General features: G+C 33.7%; 1 protein-coding gene across 5 annotated transcripts; it reads left to right on the top strand.

The window, feature by feature from the left end:
- Positions 1–640: 640 nt before the first annotated feature.
- LOC105117573 (uncharacterized) lies at positions 641–13497 on the top strand. Of its 5 annotated transcripts, none has more exons than XM_011015297.1 (15): positions 641–1294; positions 2506–3044; positions 3116–3392; positions 3916–4199; positions 5331–5513; positions 5797–6522; positions 6634–6728; positions 6836–6886; positions 6969–7057; positions 8539–9117; positions 9492–9563; positions 9905–9975; positions 10065–10122; positions 11964–12237; positions 12418–13497. In XM_011015297.1, the coding sequence occupies exons 2-15, from the start codon at positions 2632–2634 to the stop codon at positions 13125–13127; spliced, it is 3882 nt and encodes a 1293-aa protein (XP_011013599.1). In that variant the 5' UTR covers positions 641–1294; positions 2506–2631; the 3' UTR covers positions 13128–13497. The 5 variants fall into 5 exon arrangements, with proteins under 5 accessions (XP_011013599.1, XP_011013600.1, XP_011013598.1 ...); XM_011015298.1 differs by having other exon boundaries at positions 6827–6886; positions 9504–9563; XM_011015296.1 differs by having other exon boundaries at positions 6827–6886.
- Positions 13498–18760: the final 5263 nt, after the last annotated feature.

Genomic DNA, 18760 nt, shown 5'->3' with positions numbered 1-18760 from the left:
AAAACCTAGACTTAGAATTGGGCAGGTAAAACTAAGATGACCTGCTTGGTCAACTTGAAATTTAAGTGACCTAACATAATCCAAATGAGACTTAATTTTTTTTTTATATTTTTTAATAAATTTTAAAAATATAAAATTAATTTATGATTACTTAACCTTATATATTTTTTAAAAAGTTAGAACCAACATAAATTATTACTTAATTTTTGAACGTGAGATAACTACATATATATAACTTACACTAGCATTAAATATTTTTTAACTTTTAGATATAAGATAAACTATATATATTTATATATGGATGAAATGTATATTAATTTTCTTTGATGTGAAATAACTAAATATATATAGTCTTTATTCACATAAATTGTTTATTAACTTTTCTATATATATATATTACATTTATATGAATTATTTTTTATATAAAATATTGAGATTTTAAATATTTTTTAAATATTTTTATATTAATTTGGATTTATGTAACTCAAGACCAGCTCCTTAATTTCTAAATAACTTGTAATAGATGATAAATAAAAAATAAAAAATGAGGATTTCTCTTTCGCACTCATAGCCAATACAATCATGTGCTTCTCACATGACAGAAAATCATTAAAATTTTGATAAATAGAGCTAAAATAATTTGTGAAAGAAAAGAAACAGAGGAAATTAAGAAAATCAACCGAATTCAAATTTCCTAACCCTAACCCTTAAATCCTCCTACTTCCACTCTGATTTCCCCAATTATCCAAAATATCCTGATTAAACACAAGGAATTTCCCAAAATCTACAATCTTTGTTACTCTCTGAGTATTACCACTTGAGAGCAGTCCATCCATCCATCCATCATCAGTATAAGCAGATGGGTGTCGATTCTCAGGTGCATGCCTGTCATAATAATAATAATAATAATAAAATAATAATAATTCATAGCCTTGCAAATGCCCACCAATTAGCTACGTAGTGTATCATACATATAAATAAATATATAGCGAGCAGCAGCGTTTGCTGAAGAGTGAGGAAAGCAACAGGGACAGCCTCAAAGTTGAGAGACAGATGAATAATATTCTGTCGTGATTCTTGCTCATCGGTGGCAGTCAATAGATCCGGCTAAACTGGATTTATATTAAAATTCAATTCATCCCGTTGAGTTTAGTGATCATATAAGACAAGGAGGAGATCTGATGAGGTGAACATAGTTTTCACTGGGCATGACCTAAAAATTGTGCAGATTATGATATCTTATTGTAAAGCACAACTAGTTCAATTATACTTCCGCTGCATCCAGAATTTGGAGGTATGCTTTATGGTTACAATTCATCTTCACTATCTCCACAAATACGTTAGTGTTTACGTTTCTGTGTTGTTGATTTAATGCCAGGAGTTTGAGGTTTTTATTTTATTTTATTATTATTATTAATATGTCAAGTAATTTAGAAGTAATCATCTTCTACTTTGATGCAATTATTGTAGTTCTATACTGAATATTGCTCTTCCTATCAAGTCTGAATCCAAAATACAATAGGAAGGACAGTTTTGGTTTATTGCTCCACACAAACCTGTCTCTCATGTCCCTTCTACTTTTGGTCTCATAAAGTCATAGCTACTTCCGATTTTTTTTTATCCTCAATTTTAAAGGAAATGCTTTGTTTAATTAGAGGAATTTACACTTTGTATTGATGGTGTCTTAATGGTGAACTGGTAGAGAAAAAGTATAATTTGTCAGTAAGAGGCTGCAACTTTCAGGATGAAGGCAACCCTGTTTTTGTTCCCATTTCTTTTAGTTTAATTAATCAAAATGAAATATTTTCTTTTAGTGGTCCTGTTAAGAGCTCATACATATCATATGAGCCGTGGTAATTTTTTCATTCACATTTTATTTAGATTTCATACACGAGTCTCATGTCCAAAATCTGTCAGTTTGGATGAAAAAGTTTGACATAATTAGGGATGTAGGGATCAATTGTAGACTCACCTCACCCTCTTATATACGGACAAATTACCATCATCCCAATTTCTAATTGTATCATTATTTTTATGCAATTAAAAAAAAAAAGAGTTAGACCATACAAACAGAAAATTATACTGAAAAGCACTAATAACATTTAATGCAGTGATTTTATAAATCATGTATATGGAAAGTAAATCACTTATATAACACCATTCATCATTTGTACTTTGGTTAATAAGGTTTTTATGTATGGCGTTAACTTTTAAAGATTTGATCTTGAAGAAGTAACAATCTCATAATACTGGCATCTATATGCCTGTAAACCTTGAAGAAATTAAAAATCTACTAAATTGAGGAACTTGTAATGTAGTGGAATTATGAGTCTCAGCATGGTGCAATGCTCCTGATTATCTCAGCTTGGTCTTGTTCACCTAATTTTCTGCAATTTTAAACTATTTCTAGTCATGTTGGGAATTTTAGTACAAGTTGTTATTGAAAGTCATTTTATAGATGAACTTGAATTTCAGTTCTTATCCTTTGATTTGTGTCCTTTGCAGGTGCATCATCCTTTACTATCGTCTGAACTCTCCAATTTGCCTTTATGTGCTACAATACTCCTACTTTGTCATGCATTATTGTATTTATTCGGTTTATAACACAGAGTTTGTGAGGAATCTGATGCAATGGCAACATCTAGTAAGTTTGATCTGTCTTCTGATAGCCCAGATAGGCAAATATACACCAGTGGTCAGCGTGGATCCCACTTAGCTGCTCAGATGGACAGATCGAGTAGCTTTCGTGACAGCATGGGGAATCCAATCCTATCTTCTCTCCCGAACATGACCCGAAGCAGTGCTGTTGTAGTACAGGGAGATGTGGTGAACTTCTTACATTGCTTGCGTTTTGATCCAAAGGTGGTGGCCTCAGATCACAAATCTAGTCGTCAAGGGGACTTTAAACGACATGTGAATGCTGCTCTTGGAATTTCAGCCGATGACTCTACTGGTTCTTTGAAAGGCAAGGTGGTATCGTCTCCCTCTCCTGAGCAAATCAAGCGAGTCAAGACTGGTCTGCGTGAGAGCTCAGTCAAGGGCAGGTAGTTCTTTGAATATTTTGTATCTTACACAATACTTTTTACTAGTTTAATTGAGTCTTATTAAATAATAGGGAACGTGTGAAGATTTTTAATGAAGCCTTGTCTGCATTCAACAAGTTTTTCCCATCCGTACCATCAAAGAAGAGGTCTAGATCAGAAGGTTATTCTAATGATCGAACTAATGCTTCAGTATCAATTGATCGGTCAGTCCTTGCTCCAGGTTTGTGTAAAATGGGAATTCAAAATCATTCAGCCGCCAGTGGTTTTGAACTTGAACAGCAAAAGCCAGAACAGACCAAAAATGCTGTTCCAAACAAGCGTGCACGAACTTCTTTGGTGGATGTGCGGGTATGTGACTTATATTTTCCTACTACTTGTTCTTGCTCAACTTATATATGATGGTTTATAATTTTCATTTATTACCAATTATCATTTTTTTAATTAATCTGTAAAGTGGATTTTGGCTATTGTTTAGGCATTATTTCCTTTTCTGGGTTGCATTTGTAGGCCAGTAGTAGTATATTTGACCCTAAATTGATATCTCCCTTAATATTACACGGAAGATTCCTGTCTTTAGCTAATTTACCTTTTTTTTTTTTATATTCCTTTTCATTCAGAATCTCACTGGATTTGAACCCCTTCATCATCCCCTTCGAAGGAGGAAGGGATGTACCAGGCGGTTCAGTTACCAGCTATTATTTATAGCTCTATTAATTATAAGACTTATTTTTTGTGGCACCTTGTTTTCCAGTGCCTAATCATAGTGTTAGTGGTGCCCGCCAGGTTTTCCAAATGTTATGGACATTCGCGTCGTAGTTTCTTTAAGTGAAAGAGTACTTACAAGCTCTGATTGATAAAGATGAATATGCAGGGTAATTCTCTGGTCAGGTCATCTGTTACTGTTGACAAAGATAGGGAAGTGCTAAGGTTTGCAAATAATGGTGCAGTTCAAGGTGATCAAACTTTATCAAATGATGTTGATGGTTGGGAAAAGAAAAAAATGAAGAAGAAACGTTCTGGGATAAAGCCAGATGTTTCTTCTAGTGTGTTGTCAACTAAACCCACAGATGGTTATCGGGAACCAAAACAGGGAGCGCCGCAAATACCTGTTACTGATGCTTGTTCAAGATTGAACATTGATTCCCATGTGTTCAGGTATGCATTCTGAAATTGAACTATAATTCTATACCTGCATGTGATTACTACAATAGTGCTTGTGAATGTACACCTCTATGTTTTTCCATTTTGTGAAGTTATCATTTTGCCATGAGTGTCAAGATTTCCTGATTCTACCATCTGTTATTGCATAATTATTGTTTTCAAGCCTTATGGCTATTTTGCTCCAATAGGAGGATTGGTAACAACAATCATGCGGTTTGCTATTGTTTGTGACATGATATTTTAATACCATATTTATTTTACGCTGCTCTGTTTCTTTCCTTTTTATTATCATCCTCTTTCCATTTATGGTTGTGAGTCTACAGTCTAGAATTTTTGGGGGAGCCAACTTCATTTATATTTTTGCTGGAAATTCATCATAAGCAAATGCTTGTTAATTTGAGATGAAATTCGGAAAGTTATCAATTTCCGTACATACCAAAGTTGTATTAATAAAAAAGCGAAAACAATAGGGAGAAAAATGGCACACCTATATGATAAAAATAATGTAGCTATCTCTTTTGAATTCAGTGATTATCTTTTCTATATGTGATTTTTTCCTGTGCTGTATTTTTCTTATTTGGGCCAGTTTCAAGGGAATAGTGGAAGAAAAACAACTCAGTTAACAGCAATAGAAGTCAAAGCACATATGGTTACACCTGCTGCCTAAGACACAGATACAGTCTTGAATGCCTATTTATGAAGGAGATAAAATTGCATATTTTGTCAAGATGTTTTCGCAATAATACAATTTGCCTTTTGTTTCAGTTGTTGTTTTAAGTATTGCTATAGCGATAATCTGGTTAGCATATGCTGTGCTTGATTAGCTGTAAAGATCTGTGAAGTTCGTGCAACTCTTTGATTAGATTGAAACCCATCAATAGTTTTGGGAACAGTGAAAGGATTTTTTCCAGGGTTTTGGCTTCACGTGATGGTCCTGGCTTTCATTGAAACAATAATTAAAAGTAACTGCAGTTATGGTAAATTATTCTTAGATTTCTCTTTTTTTTCTTTAATCTGCTTAATTGAACTTTAGAGAAAGATATGTTTGGTTATATATTTTGGTAATTGCTTGACATTCGGTAATCTTCAGTTTGTGAAGCAAGATTAAATTGTATTTCACTATAGGCCTGGAGTTTCTAATAGTGCCGTTGGAGTTGGAAAAACAGATGGTATCTCACAATTGACAGGCTTGAGTGTGCGATCAATAACCCCTAGGACTGACCTGGACAACAGTTCTCTTCAAATTGATAGGAGAGAACACCCTCTTGGTTCAGACAAGGAAAGGGTGAATGTCAGAGCTGTTAATAAGCATGCATTGCATCCTTAACACATTCATTCACATACATTTGTTGTTATTCATATTCTATTGCATATTAGTATTATGGACTTTTATTTAGCTTTGTTTCTTTCAATATCATTCTGGAGTTTTCTCTTCGGATAAATAGAAGATTTCTTGTTCTTTGAATTGTTTTTTCCTTGAATATTTACAGGGCACTTTCTTTTGCTTTATCAAGCCCTTCTTTTGCTCTGTTAATATGTTTGATCAGAATGTGTATGGATTCACTTTTCTTTGTTCCTCTACAACGCTCAGGGAAAGTGTTAGGGATGATTTTAATTCTGTTAGTCCCATTTCCGGTGCAAAAATGAATCTGTCTATTCGGGCTCCCCGATCAGGTTCATCCATTACATCGAAGTTTTCCCCAGTTCTCCATAGAGCAACTGCTCCCAATGATTGGGAGCTTTCTCACTGTACAAACAAGCCCCCTGCTGTTGGAGCTAACAACCGCAAACGCACTGTATCTGCTCAGTCTTCATCTCCGCCTGTTGCCCACTGGGCCAGTCACAGGCCACAGAAGATCTCTCGAACTGCAAGAAGAAAAAAATTGGTTCCCATTGTTAAAAATGATGAGAGTCCCACTCTGGATAGTGTGTCTGATGTTTCAGGTAATGAAATTGGGGCGGGATTTGTCAGGCGCTTGAAATTAAAAGCTGACACCTTATTGTCAGCTGTGTTATCAGAAAGTGGAGAATCAGGGGCTACAGAGGTTAAATCTAAAGATAAGAGCAGAAAGTCTGATGAGATGGATGAGAAAGCTGGACAGAATGTACAAAAGATATCACCTCTGGGCCTTCCATCAAGAAAGAACAAGCCAGTTTCAGGTGAAGATCTTGGAGATGGCATTCGCAGGCAAGGGAGGATTGGGAGGGGTTTTTCTTCAACAAGGTATCTTATGCCAACAGCAGTTGAGAAGCGTGGCAATGTTGGAACAGCAAAGCAGCTTAGAAGTGCCAGACTTGGTTTAGATAAAAATGAAAGGTCAAACATTCTCCATCAATTTTTGTAGTTATCCTTCAAATGTCTTTATTTTGTCTAGCATTGCTGCACTCAGATTGGAAACTCATAATTTCATGAAATATTTTTATGCAGCAAGACAGGCCGTCCCCCAACAAGAAAACTCTCTGATCGAAAGGCTTATACACGCCAAAAACATACAACAGTCAATGCAACAGAAGATTTTCTTGGTAGTTTACTCTGAAGTCTCTGAGAATTTCTGATTCCCTAAATGTTTTCTTTCCATCTTTTCTTTTCTGTCTATTTACTTTTGGTCTTAATTTTTTAGTTGGTTCAGATGATGGGCATGAAGAGCTGTTGGCTGCTGCAAGTGCTGTTATTAATCCTGGTACTTGTCACTGAAAATTTTTATTCTGATTAATTGCTTGAATTCTGTCGTTGTTGGTTAATTGATTTGATTGTCACTGCAGACCAAATGTTTTCCAGTTCATTTTGGAGGCAAATGGAGCCATTCTTTGGTTTTACATCTGATGTAGACATTGCTCACTTGAAACAACAGGTAAAGCCCTTTGTTTTTAGTTTTAGTTTATGTTGGATGAATTACAATTGTTTTACCTCCTTTTAGCAGCATTTTATATATGCAACTATGGTCATTATGGATTAATTAATGCGAAAGCTTAAGCACACAGCTAAGGATGAGTCCTGTTTGACCTGCATTGAATTTAAGGATGTGTGTGTGAGAGAGAGGGAAGGCTGACCTTTAAGTACAGTCTCTTCCTTGTATACCCAAAATTGTTGTAGGGAATTTACAAGCCCTTAATTAATGACATTCTTAATAGACTTCTATATTTATTAAAATTTCGTTGTTTGTGTGCTAAATAATTTAGCTGTATTACGCATGGCCATATGTTGAACTTCCTATGACAGTCAACACACTGGTCATGTTGCAAAAAAGTTCAAACTATTGTTGCTAAGATTGAGTACTTTTATTGCTTCTCCTTCTATTTTGTTATCATTTTAAGGTTGCCCTGCTATGTGGAATTATATTCTTGCTATCAGCAACATTCATTCAATAAGTTTGTCGCCAACAGCATGTAGGTAGAAAAGAAAGAGTTTTTCATTAGGGGAGATGATAACCCCCATAATAAAATTATGCATATTGATATAAGCTCCTGTTTCAACCTAACGACAAATGGCATATACCTTTGAATTTGAACTATCAACCATTCACAAATACCTCCCACCTACAGGAGACCATGTATGGAGTCTTGACACTTGAATCTCTCTTTGGTACACTTCTATATTCCTTCATGAAGTTCTCCTTTGTCGTGATTGAGACCTAGAAGTAAATCTTTCCTTAGTACACTTCTGTATTCTTTTGTGAAGGTCTCCATCTTGGTTAAGATTGGCAGTAAATAGATTTGCCTGTATCTTCTAGCCAATGATTTGGAAGACTGGTATATATTAAATATGGCAATGAACTCAGATTTTGGGTTTCTTGATTTTGAGTATGGAATCAGTGTTGTGTAGGTAGTGTATTGATGCTTTCAATCAGTGTGAAATTTGCTAGAATCTAATGTATTTTTCCACACAACACAAACACATGTATTTGAAATCCTTTTCTACATCATGAATTATAGTATATTTCTTTCATGAAAAACAAGTATTCCTTTTCTTTTATATTCACCGAATCTATGTCATTTCTGACATGTTATTGTTGCTGCACATCCAAAGCTATATTTTTTTTCTCTTTATGCAAAAGCTTGTCAATGTAGTTGATTTTTTCTTTACTTCTTGTTTTAATTAACAAATAGTTGCAGTGCTGGCCGGGGATCCTACTAGCCAATAACTTAAATTTAAGGTTCCACTTATCTGTAATATCTCTATGGAGGTGCTCTATATACAATGTCACAAGCACTCATCTCATACCTTTCAAAATCTCTAATTCTAAAAGCTGTGATGGCATCGTTTTTGTCAAATAAAATCTTGTCAAAACTGTGACTTATATTAATTTCCTTAACCCTACGATTCATTTTCCAGGGAAGTATTGTATATGCTGCACTATCAGCAACACAAGTCCATTCTGATCCAAACAACTGCAGTACTGTCCCTAATGGGTATGGGTTATTTGATCATGAGAGGGAAGTTGGGCATGCTGCTGAAACTAGGACTTCAGAACATCTTCCAGATCAGTTAGTGCATGAAGAGAGAGAAATTCCCCTTTCTCATATACTCTTGGCGGCCATAATTTCAGAGGAAGATTGTACCCATGGAAATGGAGACCTGGAATTTGATGCACATGGAGTTGGTTTTGAGCTGGATGAGGAATTGGGATCAAATTGTGTGAATCACCTAGATAATTTTCATTCTTCTGGACATGCTGCATTTAATGGCTACAAGGTGACTGGGAAGCCTGACCATGTTGAGACAGATATTGATATATCTGGCATCCCTAACATGAGTATCGATTCAAACTTCAGACATACTGTAAATGGTGTACTTTCAGATCATGCAATGGTACCTGAGATGGCCTGTTCCAAATTTCAATATGATAATATGAAGATAGAAGAAAAACTTAGTCTGGAGGTTCATAGTCTGGGAATTTTTCCAGAACCATTGGTAAGTTTGCTTTCACATTTAGGTTATCCTTCGCTGTTTCATCATTTTTTTTCCTGCATTTGATCTGTGTTGGGACCATGAGGCTGGGTAATGTGTTGGTTCTAATTTTAGCAGAAAATGGCTTCAAATGTTTGATTATTAAGTCAGGGTTAATCTGAAGTGTTGCTTTCTTGGAGCTTCTTTCCTTTCCCTCTTCTTCTTCCTTCTTTCCCCCTTTTGAAGTTCCCCTTCTCTCAGTTGTGGGGAGGCAGGAGCATGGCAGGATTCGGCAGTATGGCTCCTGGGGCTGCCTTTGAATGTCTTATGTAATGTTATTGCAACAGCGCTAAGATCTGTTAATGTATACCATTTATTACATAATCCTCTTAATTCAGCCTGACATGCAGATGGATGATCAAGGAATCTGTGGGTATATCAGCAAATTAGAGGAGAATCACCATGGGCAGGTACTTCTGATTATACTATAAAAACCCTTCATAGCAAATGACTTCAATCAATTTTCCTCTCTCTCTCTCTCACTCGCTGTATATATCTTTGGGTACATCTCTAATATTAAATGAAGCAAGATTATGTTTCTCTTTTATTTCTACTGTTTCCTTCCTTTCTGATTTTGGATGACTGTTGTTCAATGTTCTGTACTGTTAAATTTGTTTACTCTTCTTTTCAAGTAGGAAGTTGAAATATGAATCTTTTGTTTGCATTGATATTTACTGTTGAGCTTTCCATTCTGTGATGAGTTCATTCTTTTAACAAGGTCATCTCATGGTTTTGTCTGTTATTATGATAGGGTTCAAAGAAGAAAGGTTTGTTAGACAAACTGTTGAAACATGCCTCAGAAATTAAAGAACTCCAAGAAAAGTAAAGAATTCATTCTTGAGACAGATCCATTTGCATGTCTTTTCACTTAAACTCTCACTATGTACTCATGATACTGCATGATTGTATAGGGAATTTGAACAACGTGCTCATGACAAACTCGTTGCAATGGCTTATGAAAAGCACATGGTAATTTTCTTACTGTTTATTTTTCTTTCCTATACTTCATGCTTTCACGTGTATTTTCAAGTTCTTGGTATGAATATATCAGTATAATGACTGCAAGCAAAGAAAGGGCAATGATGCCAAATATATCTGAACTGACCTTTTAAAACTATGAATGGAACGTTTTGCAGAGCTGCACTGCATAATAAGCTATGGCTTACATGGGTTAGAATGAGTTATTATAGATTCATAGAAGTAATAGATAGAGGAAATGAGGCATACAAGTATTTTCTGGTGATCCTGTTTGTCTTATATTGCATTATTTATATATGATTTTTGGGTACCTTCTTTGGAAATTTGTTGCAATTAATTGTCCCACTTGTAGGACCTGTAGCAACCTTCACACCCAAAGTGTAATGATTTAGTTGATTAACTTATAAAGTTATTAGTAAAGAGTACAATGAGTGATTTCTACTCATAAATAACAATGTCCATAGATCTGTGGTCTTGATCCTTCGCTGAAAATTTACCTTTTTTCCCCTATGTGCATGACATTGGCTCTCTGTTTTAAGCCAAAGGTCTTTATTTCCCATATAAACATGGGTTGATCCCTTTGATCGCCATCCGCATCCATGTAGTGTGGGGAAGAATTGAATATATATATATATATATATATATATATATATATATATATATTTTGTGAAGAAACAATAATCCATTAGACTGAATCTGAAAAGGCAACCCGGGCAAGAGGGAGAACACTGCATGTTAGTTGAAAAACCTGCAAAGGCTGCCTAAGAAAAGAAAACAAATTGTTACAGAAGGTTTATTTAGTAGTTGTCTTGAAACCTTGTTTTGCCCAAGGCGAAATCCTTGTGAATCGTCAAAAAGGTTTCTAGAATCATATATGCAACCAGCATAATCTAGGCATGCTACTTCTTCAGCAACTTTTTTTTTTTTTTTGTTTATATCATAATCATAATCGGTGTGGTTTCACACTTGTTCATCCTCATACTGTCACTGTGTAAATAAGTGTAATCTTACTGTTAGTGTCTAGTTACCCGACTCAACATGCCCGTACCAGAAAAAAATGATGAAATCCAGTGAATGGTTGTTTGGTAGAGAGACGGTGTGGGGTTTCTCGAAGCATCAAATGAATTCTTTCTGCTAAATTGTCTCATGATCCAAGTAGGAGGATAGAATTAGAGAAATTTCTGTTCAAATTGTCTCAATTTGGTATGCCTGTTCCAGGAAGATTTGATGAAAATCCAGTGGAAGGTTGTTTAATAGAGAGACAATGTGGGTGTGCTCAAAGCATTTAATGAATGGCCTTCTGCCATATTTTCTCTTGATCCAAGCTGGAGGATAGAATTAGGAGAAATGCAGCATGTCAACATTGTTTTGAAGTCTAAAGGTGTGAATGTCACTACTGGTGTCATCAGGGTACTTGGCCAGAAGAAAACAACTGAATTATGTAGTTTCCAGGACATGATTTTAATTATAAAATTCTTGGTTGAAAACAAATACATTTCTGGTTTGCTAGTTAGCTACTTCAGCTCCCCTCAACCCCCTTCTCTTATGTGCTTCACTGAGGGGTGAGTTGCATCCTTGTGTGTGCATGCAATTTTCATCCTGGAATCCATCTGCTTTGTTACTTTGAGGCTTTTCTTAATGGGTTTTGTGTAGTTCCTTAGGTAACAGCAAACCCACTGTTCCATGTAACTGATTTTTTTCATTTTTGGTGCTTGTTTCATTTTCTTTTTATCATGTGGTGGTCGGCAGGTTGTTATTATTTAAAAACTTCCTAGGTTGTTTTTATTTTAAAACTTCCTTAACAGGTTAGCTAACACAGCATTAATTGATAGACTTGTTGGGGTCGTAACGCTGGTGGTGGGAAGGTTTCCAGTAACAAAATGGCCAAGCAAGCTGCCTTAGCATTTGTTAAATGGACATTAGAACGATGTCATAAATTTGAAGTTACAGGAAACAGCTGCTTCAGTGAGCCCTTGTTTAGGGATATGTTCCTGTCTGGGACTGCCCACCTAAGTGGGGCACAATCAGTAGATACTCCTACCAATGATGAATCTGCAAAGTTGTATGGCAATACCTCAACCCGCTCTTTGGAAGCTAGAGTTTCAGGTCATTGTTTTTGCTTCAGAATTTGCTTTTGGAATTCATACATGTCTGGATGCGTGTTTTAACTTTTAAATCTCATTTTTCTGGGTTCTCATGGTCTGTAATGTGTTGTTTTACCTTTTGTATTCGTGTTTTCCAGTTACATGGCACAAATTTGGATTGTTAATGTTGTCTTTTCTGCAGCTTCCATGGGTTCACAGCCAAGTCCTCAAACTTTACTTCTGGGGAATGAGGATAGCTACATTTCAAATCCTTCTGATCTGCTTCCACCTTTTAATCGTTTATCCGAACAAATTACTGGTAAGGAAGATACGTGGTCAAACAGGGTGAAGAAGAGGGAGTTGTTGCTTGATGATGTTGGTTGTACTGTTGGTAGTCCATCAAGTGCTCCATCTGTAATAGGAGGTTCTCTATTGAGCATTACAAAAGGGAAGAGGAGTGAGAGAGACAGGGAAGGAAAGGGGCACATCAGAGAGATTTTATCTAGAAATGGAACTAGTAAAATTGGTCGACCAACATTTTCTAATGCAAAGGGGGAACGAAAAACTAAAACGAAGCCCAAGCAGAAAACAACTCAACTATCTGTTTCTGTGAATGGCCTTGCTGGCAAGATATCAGAGCAACCAAAAACAACTTTGCCTTCTGAGGCAAAGTCAAGTGAAAACAATACTAATAGCAAAGCAAAGGAAAATGGTGGGTTTGTTTTGGATGTGTTGGATGATGCTATTGATTTGTCCAACCTGCAGCTTCCAGGAATAGATGACAACCAAGGACAGGATCTGGGTTCATGGCTGAACATTGATGATGATGGATTACAAGAGCATGGTGACATTGACTTCATGGGCCTTGAAATTCCAATGGATGACCTTGCAGATCTAAATATGATGGTTTGAAATCTTTCTCTGTATAGTCTTGTTCATTATACTATTGACAAACAAAAACATAATCACTGTTGTCTAAAGATGACCAGTTATATGGATGGTCATTCAGCCACTGGTCCACAGTTAGGTTATATAGATTCTTTTGTATACTTAACAAGATTTTCAAGTGAACCTTTGGGATCCTTTCGATTTTGTTCCTGTATTAAGTTGGTAACTTCCAACTGTAAAGAACTTTTGTTCAAGGTACGAGTTAGTTTGTCCTAGCATTTACATGTTAGCAAAACACTGTATTTTGGCTGTAGCTCTTACAAATCAGAGAACAATGCCTCCTGTACATACATTTTATATTTCTAATAAAATCAGTTTTTTGTTCAGTGATTTATATCTTGCAGACTCTCACATTTATCTTTTCCTGTCCTTTGTTTCTGATTCTTACAGATATCGTTACAGTCAAAGTTATGATAAAACTAACTTTATTAGATGCAGTAACTTCTTTGAGGGGTAGTCCCTGAGAAGACTCGCGAAGAAAAGGTCCAATTACGATAAATTTTTTGTCATCTTTTTGATATATTTGGCTTTTGATTCATAAACAGGTTCCTGTTGAATGTAATTGATATATAAGAGCAGCTCACGGTAAGAATTTTCCTTGCCCCATCTTTGCTTTTGTTCTTTCATTAGAATTCTTTTTTTGCAGATTTTATCTGTTTACAGAGATATAAAATTGTGCTGAAACCCAGCAGGTCAATGCTTTTACCGTTGCACCAAGAAATGATCCTAATTAGTAATTTTAGAATGGATGACCATTTGCCTGGAATCCTGCAACGATTGGTGGTCTGGCTAGAATTTTCTTTGCAGTTGTATTCGTACCTGGAATGCAAGGCTAGGGTGCCATCTTTCACAGCCCAACGAATTCACCCTCCAGTTTACATGACCAAGGTAAACCTATTATCCATTCCTGTGTGCTTTTTTGCTTAACTAATCAACAGATTTAGGAAATGAATGGCTGTCTTTTAAAGCCAGATCGAGTAACTGATAGTTGAATAAATTACTGTTAAGGGATGTCGTCATGATGTTTGTTTCTCATCTCAGCATTTGTTACTGTGCAAGAAAATCCGAACTGGAAGTTCTAAATGGAAAAATGCCTCTCAGAATTCAGGTCTATAGTATTAGTCTTCATTGATGCATGGATAAACGTACAGGTTTAAGATGATAGAGGACTTTTCAAACAAGTTTAGGCTTTATGAAGATGTCGTTTGCTACAATATTTGTCCTTGCTCATGTATACCCAGACACACAAAGCTTAACTGAAACTCAAATTAGTTACTCAAGTGTTACTAGCATTTCATTTCTTCACCATCAATGCCCGTCTCAATGTGTGGCTTCAGCTGTACACCATTTCTCCAAAGTTGTCTATTTTAAATGACCACGGCCCTTCTCTTTCTTTTGTTTTATGCCTAACTAGAGTTGCTTCAAGCTTATTTAGTCTTAGTTTCCACAGATAAATGGTAGAGATCCATTCAGTTGGTCTTACCATCTTTTTATGCAGGAAGCCATCGCGGTCGTACAAGGACAACACTCCAATCATGCAACTTCCAAGGGATATTCTTACACTGATGCAGGACAATTGTGAATTGAAAAGGAGAAGTAGAGAAAGGAGAAGAGAAGGTATATTTGCAATTTCTTTAATCAATCATAAAAGTTGTATGTCCACTAGAAACAATATATCTAAATAGCAAATCCTATCCAAAACACTACCAGCAACAATTGGGCCAAGGATCCATTAAAATAAGATAAATCTAAATTAGGATCAAATTAAAATTGTTTGTTTGTTGGGAAATAATTTTTTCCTCTCTAAAATATAGTTTCCATGAAAAGTGGATAATTTTTTATGTTTTGACTATATCAAATACGTTGAAAAACATTTTTCAATATAAACAAAAACTTACATGAAAAAGTTAAAAGAGAATAAATGGAGAAAACAATTAATCAATTTTTTTAATGATAAAAAAATATAAAAAAAATTGAAAAGTGGTTTTTATGAATCTGTTTTTCATGAAACAAACGGCTTCACGAAATAAATGGATCTAAGTGTAATGATAAATGAAATAAAAGCCCAATAAAATAGACTTGGATGTAGCTAATCTTCTAATCAAAAAGTGATGAGGTGGCCTATTTTATGACATCTCTAACTATGCACACGTGATTTGTGGCTTGGGTTTAGTGTTTACACCATCTCTTTCGAGATTTAAAAAACTTGACATTGCCCAATGTAGCAACTTGGATGATACTAGTATGGATCATAATTAATTTGTTGGAATGTATCTTTAATAATTAAAGTACAATACAAATCATGTTGCCTTGACAATGAATTATATTACTGAATTTCACAATCTTTAGTAAAAACTTCTTTATCCAAAATAATATTTATATATCCCTTTAATGTTGATGAAAATGATAATGGGATAGGGGTCTCAAACAGATCATCTAGGATTAGTTAATCTTTTATATACAACCAAATCTTTTATATTAAAAATAGAGCAAGTATCAAAATTATATTGGAGGTTGACCTAAACATTTGATTCCACCTTTCGTACCACTTTGAATGGTCTAATATTATGCAATTTTTTTATTAGTTCCAAGAGAATATTGTTAGGTCTAATTTATATCATGATATAATTTTCAATATTAAATATATTGTAATATTTATATGAGTAGGCTTGAAGTTTGTATTGCCTTTAATTCATTTTATGATCTCAATATGTAAAGCTTGATGTGCAAAAGACTTGACTAGCTTGGATGTCGTAGCTCAAAGAGACACATGAAGATTCATAAGCTTTCCAAGTTTGTAACCATGAACAACTTTAAATGAATTCATGCCTATAAACCTATTGACATTATATGGAAATTGTTGAAGATAAGAATAATTAGTTTTGTTTCAAATTTAGATTTAGATTTGAATAAGTTTATTAGGGGAGTATATTAGTGGTTCCTATTTTTTTTGGCATTTCCTATTTTTATATAATCTGGTAGATTATGATAGATTTCTACCAGCACTACTTTGGATACAAATACCTCATGTAACTTCTATTATTAAAATGAAAAAAAAAGATAGAGAAACTCTTATTATTCTAAATTTTTTTAATGATATCAGAGCCTTGACTCTTTATCATTTAAGCTTTTAAGCTTTAATGGCAAAAACTGTCATGACAGGGGCAAGCAAGCTTTCATCTTCCTCACATGCGACTACAAAAAATGTGCAGTCTGCAGCTACTATAATAAACAGTGGTACATATTTTTCAACATCACATTCTTCCTTTCAACTTACCATTCACAAGTTGAATGAAAAAAATTACTTAAAGTTTGCTAGGAATGCTAATACATTTCCTACCCATAACCAGTTCTATACCCTCAAATCTCTAATAAAGCCAGCACACCTAAGTTTCTTAGCAACCTTGAACCAAACAATTAAGTGGTAACTCCTTTAGCCTCCACTTGCCTTTTACACATGTGCGACAAATGATATTGTATTTAATACATGAGTGATTAACATTAATATAAGTGGAAGATTGTTAGTGTATATGCCTTGTAGCTAAATGGTTTGTTACATATGACATTAACTTTGTTTATGTAAATATATTTAATTTTAATAAAAACTTATTTATCTTTAATATTTAGAAAATATTTGATCAATTAATCTAGAATAAAGATAAAGTTTTTGGAACAAAAATACTTTGTAAAAGAAATTATAAAGTTTTTATAATTATAAGATTCTTATTGTATCAAAACATTGTTCATAAATATTCCTAATCAATACTCTATTAAAATTAGATATTAATTAAAGATATCAACACTACTACATATTATGCTCTTTTATTTATGAAAAAAAGAGCTATTCTCATAAACTAAGTTATGAGAGATAGATAGAAATAATATATAAGTGCTTGTGTGATGACATGTATAGTGAATTGACCCATATAAGAATTTTATTTGGAGAGATCATTTGTGTCTATAGAAAAGCTTACATTATGGTTGTGTAAGTAATTTTTAGATTTTAAATTACTAAGTTATCTTATAAAGGGAGTGTTATGCGTTTATCATGCTATATGTTGTCCTTATCAAGGATTAAAAATGGACATATATTAGGATTCATCATCCTAGGAGAATTAGGAAAGTAATTCATATGTTCTTAAATACTATTATTTATTTAAATCCTTGCATAAGGTGGAATGATATTTAAAATGATTGCAAAATAGTATTTGAAATTGAGAACTAGATTGTAATTTACATAGGGAGTTATAATTCTAAATCTGGAAAAATCACGTAGGGACTTGATTGAATAAATTTCTAAAATAGTCCTGAAATAATATATGTGATATTATTTAAAGAAAAAAATTAATATTTTATCATTTATAGGATTTTCAAGTTTCCTTGTAAATAAAATCCTATGCCTCTAAAGTAGTACACAATACAATATAAAATAGGGGTGAGTAAAAAAATCGACAAACCGGAAAAAAATAATGAAAAAACTAAACCATGAAAAAAAAACCTATTAAACTAATTAGAATATTTTTTAAAAATATTTGGTTTGTTTCGGTTTTAGTTTCATAAGCCTAAAACCAAAAGACCTCAATTTAACCGAATCAGTTTAGTTAACAATAAACTAAACCAAATTGAAAAACTTAACCGAACTAAAAAACTGAACTAAACCAAAACTAAAACCCATTAGAAAGTCCAAAAGAAAACCTAATGGGTCACACACATAAAAATTATTGGTCAAAAATTAAAATAAAATGATTAATAAAGTGAGACTTGATTGTAAAATAGTTTTTGAAATTGAGAACTAGATTGTAATTTACATAGGGAGTTACAATTCTAAACCTGGAAAAATCAAGTAGGGACTTGATTGAATAAATTTTTAAAATAGTCATGAAATAATATATGTGATATTATTTAAAGAAAAAATTAATATTTTATCATTTATAAGATTTTCAAGTTTCCTTGTAAATAAAATCCTATGCCTTTTATTTTCAAAGTAGTACACAATACAATATAAAATAGGTGTGAGCAAAAAAATCGACAAACCGATTAAACCGGAAAAAAATAACAGAAAAAACTGAACCATGAAAAAAAACCTATTTGGTTCGATTCGGTTTTAATTTTATAAACCTAAAACAAAAAAATCTCAATTTAACCGAATCAGTTTAATTAAAAATAAACCAAACCAAATTGAAAAATTTAACTGAACTGAAAAACTGAACCAAACCAAAACTAAAACCCATTAGAAAGTCCAAAACACTTAAAAAATAATATAGTTTTTGGTTTTTAATATAAAATAATCAAACCGAACCAAATTGAACAAAACTGAAATCGGTAGATTGGATTTCATTTTTTTATATAAAATAACTGAATTGATGTTGTAATGTCGTTGTTGTACAAATTAATTACCCTAACTTAAAATATAACACACAAGATAGTATAAAATAAGCAAATGGTCGATCCCATAAGGAAGATATAGTTCAGATTTTTATGTTATACGTTATATAATTGGGGTGTTTTGATTTGTGATGATCTAAACTATAGAAGAAACTAAACTAGGAAACAAAATTAATTGAAACCGAAATTTATCAAGAAAACAAACCTTGGTC

This window comes from Populus euphratica, unplaced genomic scaffold (genome assembly GCF_000495115.2).
Source record: "Populus euphratica unplaced genomic scaffold, PopEup_1.0 scaffold1367.1, whole genome shotgun sequence".
NCBI classification, from domain to species: Eukaryota; Viridiplantae; Streptophyta; class Magnoliopsida; order Malpighiales; family Salicaceae; genus Populus; species Populus euphratica.
Note: the sequence above shows the minus strand (reverse complement) of the source record. Positions and strands in the feature narration are given on the sequence as shown.